Source organism: Typopeltis vanoorti, chromosome 17 (genome assembly GCF_054136105.1).
Source record: "Typopeltis vanoorti isolate ZY-2024b chromosome 17, IOZ_Tvanoo_1.0, whole genome shotgun sequence".
Taxonomy (NCBI): Eukaryota; Metazoa; Arthropoda; class Arachnida; order Uropygi; family Thelyphonidae; genus Typopeltis; species Typopeltis vanoorti.
Window position 1 is genome coordinate 112730223 of NC_143565.1, and position 7640 is coordinate 112737862.

Below are 7640 nucleotides of genomic sequence, written 5' to 3' on the forward strand. Positions count from 1 at the left end.
TTCTACGTCTCAATCATATCATCCCTATTTCTCCTGTTTGCTAGTGTCTGCAGTCAACAAATTCTCAATCTGTCTTTATAATCAGTATTCCACAATCCTGATATCTTCAACACTCCTTTGCACACTTTCTCTCTCTCTATTGCATCAGAATCACAACAGAAACCAGGAGACCAGACCTGCACATAATAATCCAGGTGGGGTTTTATCAAGGCCTTGTAAAGAGGCAAAATGACATCCTTTTCTTTACATATTAAAGTTTGTTTCAGCATTACAGTTATCTTTTGAGTTGTATTTGCAATCCTTGCTGCATGGCCCCTGAACTTCAACTTGCTATCTACTAACACTCCAAGATCCCTAGCCTGATTAGTTTCTTCTAGCATAATTAATTCAAATCTGCATAGTTAGCTGAGTGGCTATGCACTTTGCAACCATATGCCTGAGATATGAGCATCCTGGGTTCGATTCCCATTGCTAATGTGAGGAGCTTAGAAACTTTCTTAGACATAGTCCAGTTAGCCAGTTTTGGGTGTGGACTGCAGGTTTTTCTTCCCAGTTTATCTGGGGGTTTTTCATCCTGCAGATAGAATGGGGGCCCCCATTTATCTCAAGGCCAGTTGGTGGAGGCAAACTGGTCTTGAGAACTCAATGCCTCTACAGACATAGGATACACCGGGAGGCATAGGGCTAACAACCTTATCCTTGTGTACGGTTGCAGTTAAATGAATAGAAAACCCTCGACATTGCAAGGTAAAAGAGGATAGAAGTTTTTTTTTTCTATCTGTTGTTGCATAATTCATATTTTGTTATTTAATTAAACTTGTTTTTAAGTATTAACAATCAAATATTTATGAACTTGTAATAAGAATTTCATTTTTAAATGGAATAATAGTTAACTCAATGAATTATATATTGACTGCATAATTTTTATTTGCAGAGAAACATGGGTCTTCAGGTTCAAGGATCAGACATTATCTTGTGATGTTTTTTATTATAAAATTTGAATACACAAAGTGCCCAAGCTAGCATATATGAATATGTAATAGACCACACTGTGAATCATATGGAAATGCGTGCCAAACTCAGGAATTTATGCAAAAATTGTTCTCGAGAGTACAGGCATGTTTGGAATAACAAATGCTCATAGACTTTTGTTTGTATATCAAAACAGATGGAACTTTGACACTATCACAAATGCAAACAAGATGTGTAGCATTGGTCGTGTATTATAGAGCCTTTTGCCACCCTCTTTTCTCCATATGGAAGAGGAAATATTTAAAAAAAAAAAGAAATTAAATATTTATTTTAAGTCATCACATAATATTGTTTCATAATGTGTGTGCAGTCTTCTGCTTTCATTTATTATTTTTGTTAGAGATTAGATGTGTTATTGCATGACATGTCTAATCTTACAGGATATCTCTCCCTTGTATTATATAAGTGCCTCAAATACAGTCTAACATTTATGATCTGATGTTGCATAAAAATGATTACATATCTAAAATATGTTATAATGAAGATGTTTCATTAAGTGGAATAAAGCCATGTAAAAATTTAGCTGTTAATCTGTATAACATTTAATCAAAATTCAAATTTCATATAATAAATTGAATTTTTAACTTTAAATGTTTTGTTAATCAATATTGAAAGTGCCATTACTATTTTAATGTCTATACAATTGCTTTAAAAAAAAAAAAAAAAAAAAAAAACCCTTAGTTTTCATCCTTTTTATTGTAACTTAGATTTATATTTAAAAAAAAATATTTTCAGGCTATTTAACTGTGATATATTAAAAATTTCTTCAAATTTTAAAGCAAGAAAAAATACTGCTGCTGTATGAATTTTATGCATAAACTAAAAATAATGTTCTTGAAATGCATATAAGAATACTGCAACATTTGTATATAAGTCATTTTATAAGAGAATATTATAAATATAAACTGACCGTTGTGAGAATGTTTTCTGTGTTCTCTCTTTTCCTTCAAACGATATTTGTTATATATAATACTGTCTTTTTTTTTTTTTTTAAGCCTTTTTATGCTTTCAGGTAGAAATGTAGAACTTCTAAGGAAAAGGAAATACACACTTTTTTGATTATCATGTGTTTAGGATTTAAATGACCATGAAATATATGACAAATTGTGAGAAATGCAGTAGTTTGTCATGATATATAGTTGAATATATAAAAGTTATTTCATAGCAAAAAGGAGAAGTAAACTTGGTATTTGAGATGTTTGTAATCATTGTACATCTACAGTAGTTAATCAATTATTTTTTAACTTGAAATTTTTTAAGAAATCATAAAATAGTGAATTTTATATCTTAAATTTTAATTCATTATTTTTAACTTGTTGCTATGATTACTGTAATGTGCAAATTCAAATTACATAATATTCACATTTTTTACTCTTTTCTCTCATGCCTGTTGTCTTCCTATTTCAGATGTCTTATATGACAAAAGAATATTTTATATTTTGTCTTTAAGTAGTTTTGTGATAATAACTAGTAGTAATTGAAGCTTATATTTTTGTATATTTGATAACATTGACTTTTCAATTTTATGATTAGACTGCACTTTTGTAATGATTGATGGATCTAATTTTTCATTTGTTATCTAAGTAATATGTACTAGTAAATACTTTCCTTTCAAGGAAACACAAAAACATAGAGCAACTTTTTTTGGGGTTGTCTCAAGTCTGCACAACTCTCTAATGTAAAGTATTTACTTGTTTTTTGTTTAGGGAGAATGGAATGAAACTAAGACATAGATATTTGTGGTCACTATAATATTAATTACAAAAATTATTTCACTTATGATTAGTGCATTCAGATAAATCCCCAGTATACTACAAGTTAGCATCATCCATTAAAAATATTATTTTCTTCTCTTTGCATTTTCAGCCCTGTAATCATTCTTGTCATGCACTTTGTCAGTTTGAGCTTTTTAATTATGTGGATGTTTTGTACTGTTAACTTTGTGATTTTCAAATAAGTTTAATTGCCATTTGAAATCTGTATGTTTTGTGTTAAGATATGATTGTAATGCTATTTAATATGTATATACAAGGACTTTGTTTCTTTCTTATGTATTTTGCAGATTATGAATATTAGAATCCAAATATCAACTCATCCTTGAAATTTTTTGTGCACAGTGCAGGATGATGATGCTTTGTCTGAAGGTTTTAAGAAATCTTCAAGAAAGTGCATTTCTCAGGGATACTGTGATGCACCAAAATATTACATCACTGCTGAAGCTATGCAATTGAAATGCCTTCTTGTTAATGATTCATCTACTATTGAACATTATGTACTCGGGTTCTAGCATTTCAGAACCTTGGTGTATAACTGTTGAAATGCCTATATTGGTCATCAGTTTTTCATATTGTCTTATCTTCAACAAATCTTTAATTTCAGTTTTTTTGAAAAAAACTGACACTATTACCACAAACTATTATCAAAAAAAGGAAGAAAAATTAGTTCAAAGTGATAATGAACTTAATTTCTGAGTTCTTAGTAACTTAATAACATGGAATTTTAGTTGATTTAAATTTTATATCTAGTCATCACAACTGCTCAATGATCTTTGATCTAAAAAGAAATATTTTTTTAAAATAGTATTTGTTTACAGTCAACACAAAATTACAAACCATTTAGTAAACCTGACATATATACAGGAGGTCCTCGAGTTACGTCGGAGATCCTGACCGACATAAGGCGATTTTCTATGCAAGTCGGAATTACCATAGCCTAAGTTACTTACCTAACCTAAAACGCCCTAAAGTCATATGTGTATATCAGGAAACAGAACTAGGCCATAGGAAAATGAAAAGGAGAACATAATTACTGTATAGTACAGAAAAATGAACAAAAATGAAATGGTAATAAAAAACAAACATAAAAATGAGAGCAATCCCCAAAATGACTTTATCCTTAATAATAGTCCCGATTGTGGTATGACTTAAGTTCAACACATGGCCGATGTTCGTTGGCGTTTCTCCCAAGCGATGCCACCTCTCCCAAACAAACGTCGCATTCTTCCGCCACGCTCACAAACAAGTTCGTCTGCGACATTTGAATTTTACGTCGTGCTGCTTCAAGTTGAAATTTATTTTAAAAATTATTTATGGTTCTCTGTAAAGTCGAAACAACGCATGTTGAGGACGACTTAGGTCGAGGACCCCCTGTATATTTAAATCATTATACGGAAGAAATCTGAAATCAATATTATTAGTCTGGCCAAGTCTTTGCTATATATACAAATCTGTAGGTTGTTGTAGCTGAAAACTTGTACTAGTATTCAGTTTGTCTGTTATGTTTAATTTTTATATTTATTCCTAATCATAATCTTATTTGATAATAAAGTGCCTGTGGTTTTTTCCTTTCTTCAGTCCAAAAATTATTTTTACAGAATAATTTTATAGTGAAATAGAAGTTGTCTGATTAAATCTGAAATACCATTTATTCAAAAACATGAAACTTAACATCACTATGAGTGTTCATATAACTTGCAATTCATTAATGATGATTTCTCCTTTTAATACTGAGTTCTTTTTTAGGTAAATTATTTCAATTATTTTCATCACACATTTGAAACTTCATACTTGGAATTCAAAGAAATATTTAAAATTATTTTACTATAATGACACATGTGACAAGGATCACTGTTTTTGCATAATTATGTTTGGAAGGTGCTCCTGCATAAATTTGATGCATGCTGAAAAATTAGTACCTTTATAATTTCCTGTGAAATTTGTAAATTGCTGTAAATTTTTAATTGTTCTGTGCATGTTGCATTGTGTGTATGTGCCAATTGCTGTTATAACTGTTTTGTTACATTATATTAGAGAAAATAAAGACTTCTTATCCTTTCTTTGGCCAGCTTTGATATAATGATGACATTGTTTAGTGTATATAATCATCGTAATTGGAAATGCCTGAAATGTGAGCAAGTTTTGTAGATTTGATGCATGAATGTGTAATTGGATAGTAATTAAAATTCATATTTTTCTTTATGATGTGTTTACTGATATACTTTTGATAAGCATTGATATGACCAAATTTATATATATATTTTACATTTCTATTAAAAAAAAAACTGCTAAATTCTATTATGCAAGATCAAATTATTTCATTTATGTTCTGATAGTTCATTTGTCTTAAGGAATAAGAATCTCTATATCAAATAGACTAGATATCTCTTTTATGAAATTAACAGTTCCAAAATATGTGCATAATTTATCTGTAGTCTTTAATTTGAATTTATTACTTGAACATGATGTGATTCTAACACTTTTCTGAAAATCAAAACACACACATTCACATGCAAAAGGCATCGTGAACAACTTAACGATTTTTTATAAGGTTTTAAAAAAAAGTGCATTGTTAGATAGAGATAGAGAATTAGTGATTTCTCAATTATCCTAACCTTCAAATGAAAGCGTCCTCAATTAACTGCCCTTGAATGTTACAACACCATGTAGTTGTACCTTCAGTTATCCAACTGCCAAATTGCTCTCCTTTTGCTGTGGTGTTGAATAATTGAGGGTGCTTTCATTTGAAGGTTAGGATAATTGAAAAATCACTAAGGGAAAAAAATTTTGAAATTATCTCAATCTCATCTTCTTCTCAGCCTCTTTTACCTTGAGGTGTTGAGGGTTTATTAATTATCGGGCCTCGACCCATTCACAGGATAAGGTGGTTAGCCCTGCACCCTGGTGTATCCTGTGTCCTGTAGTGTTGAGTTCTCAAGGATGGTTTGCTTGCTTTTGTGGGATGAAAAACCTGCTGTCCACGCCCAAGACGGCTAACTTGGCTATGGCTGAGGAAGATCCTTGAGCTCCTTGTCACCGACGGGAATTGAACATAGGACACTCCTTTCCCAGGCATATGGTTCCAAAGCGCACAGCCACTAGGCTAATCGTGCTGACTATTATTTTAAATTTTAAAGTCATACTTGATTAATGATTTCAAATATTTTCATAAAACCACATATCATACTAAATAACATTCTGTACAGTAGAAAAATAGCTTGAGTTGCACTAGACCATGCATAATTTCTTCAGATTATGCACAACTTATCTTGGTTGATTTATGTTTTAGGTTTCATTGCATAATACTCCTTTTGTGTTAAGGTGACATTCACATAGTTCCACAGTTACCAGTTTAAAGATAATTAATGATACTGGGTTTGGAAAGTGGTAATTTTATAGGCTTGTTTTAAATGCTCTAGTGTCTCACTCACAGGCTTCCTCCATGTTTACTAGTTTCATATTCTTCTTTTTTATTTCTGTTTTATATCATCTCTGAATAGTGCGAACATGCACTCAATTTCTCATTAAAGACAGTAGATGACTGATATCTAGTTAATTAGCTTGCTAATTTTTGGTTCAAGTTAAGATGTTGGAACCTGTATCTGCAATCAGTACTTAGGCTCACCATATAAACTGCTCATTACTGTTAGTCTTATATTTACACTTACATCTACATTGCTGTTCTTTTGGATAGATTTTTAAATTTGATGAATATAGCAGCATGTTATGTATGAATTAAAGATACCAAGAAATTATATACTTGGTTTAATCCTTGAAATATAATCAGGACAGGGCAACTCTTAAATACAAGCTAATGACTTCACATCACTTGCCTTAGTATCCCATAATGCAAAGCATATATCTTTATGGGTGTTTATGTATAATGCTATGCATTATGGGAAGGGGCACTACCCAGACCGGTTTCAACCCTTCGACCTTACCTCAATAAAGGTAGAAACCGGTCTGGGTAGTGACCCTTCCCATAATGCATAGCATCATACATATATACCCATAAAGATATATGCTTTGCATTATGGGATACTAAGGCATTTTTGAAGAGGAACATGTTTGAAAATCAGTAAGTTAACATGTATCTACTTTAAAAAAGTAGATAGATGATATACTACTATACTTTCTATACTATAAATTAAATTAAGATTCCAATGTGCACTATTTTTTTTCTTGCCTTATCCTGATTATATTTACGGTGCAAACTTTGTTTGCTTACACTTGGATAAAGGATTAAACCAAGTATTTAATTTCTTGGTATCTTTAATTTATAGTATAACCAAATGGAAACTTCTAACAATGTTACGTATGAGGCTAGAAAAAAAATAGTGCACGTTGGAATCTTAATTTAATTTATAGTATAGTAGTATATCATCTATCTACTTTTTTTAAAGTAGATACATGTTAACTTACTGATTTTCAAACATGTTCCTCTTCAAAAATGAGCAGACATTGACTAAGAGACTTCCTGGAGGTGTCATGTAATAATAAAATAATAATAATAACATTAATCTTTTTGAAACTTAAAACATTCTAATGCAGACGTAAAAGCATAATAGCAGTGCAAAATTACTAAAGTATTATTAATTTTAATACAATTCCGCACCTCCTTTGTTTTTATCATTCCCACACTCAGAAACTACAAGAAATTGATGCCAGCTGCTCATACTATGTAATTAAGCTTATGATAATATAAGCAATATGACTAAAGCATGGTGCATATGAATATCCAAATGAAGAAATGTACACTGTACAAAAATTTTGCAGCAAAAATAAAATGCAAGTTGTTTATTTTTCTTAATTTTTTATCATCATCACATGGTA

General features: G+C 30.7%; 1 protein-coding gene across 1 annotated transcript in view; it reads left to right on the forward strand.

Annotated features, from left to right (window-relative positions):
* Positions 1-5010, forward strand: part of LOC150097802 (cell adhesion molecule Dscam2-like) — a 208031-nt gene extending 203021 nt beyond the window's left edge. The window contains exon 15 of the mRNA XM_090407344.1: positions 935-5010. Within this exon, the coding sequence (XP_090263470.1) occupies positions 935-979 (45 nt within the window). The 3' untranslated portion in view covers positions 980-5010. The remainder of the gene's footprint in view (positions 1-934) is intronic.
* The last annotated feature ends 2630 nt before the right edge of the window (positions 5011-7640 follow it).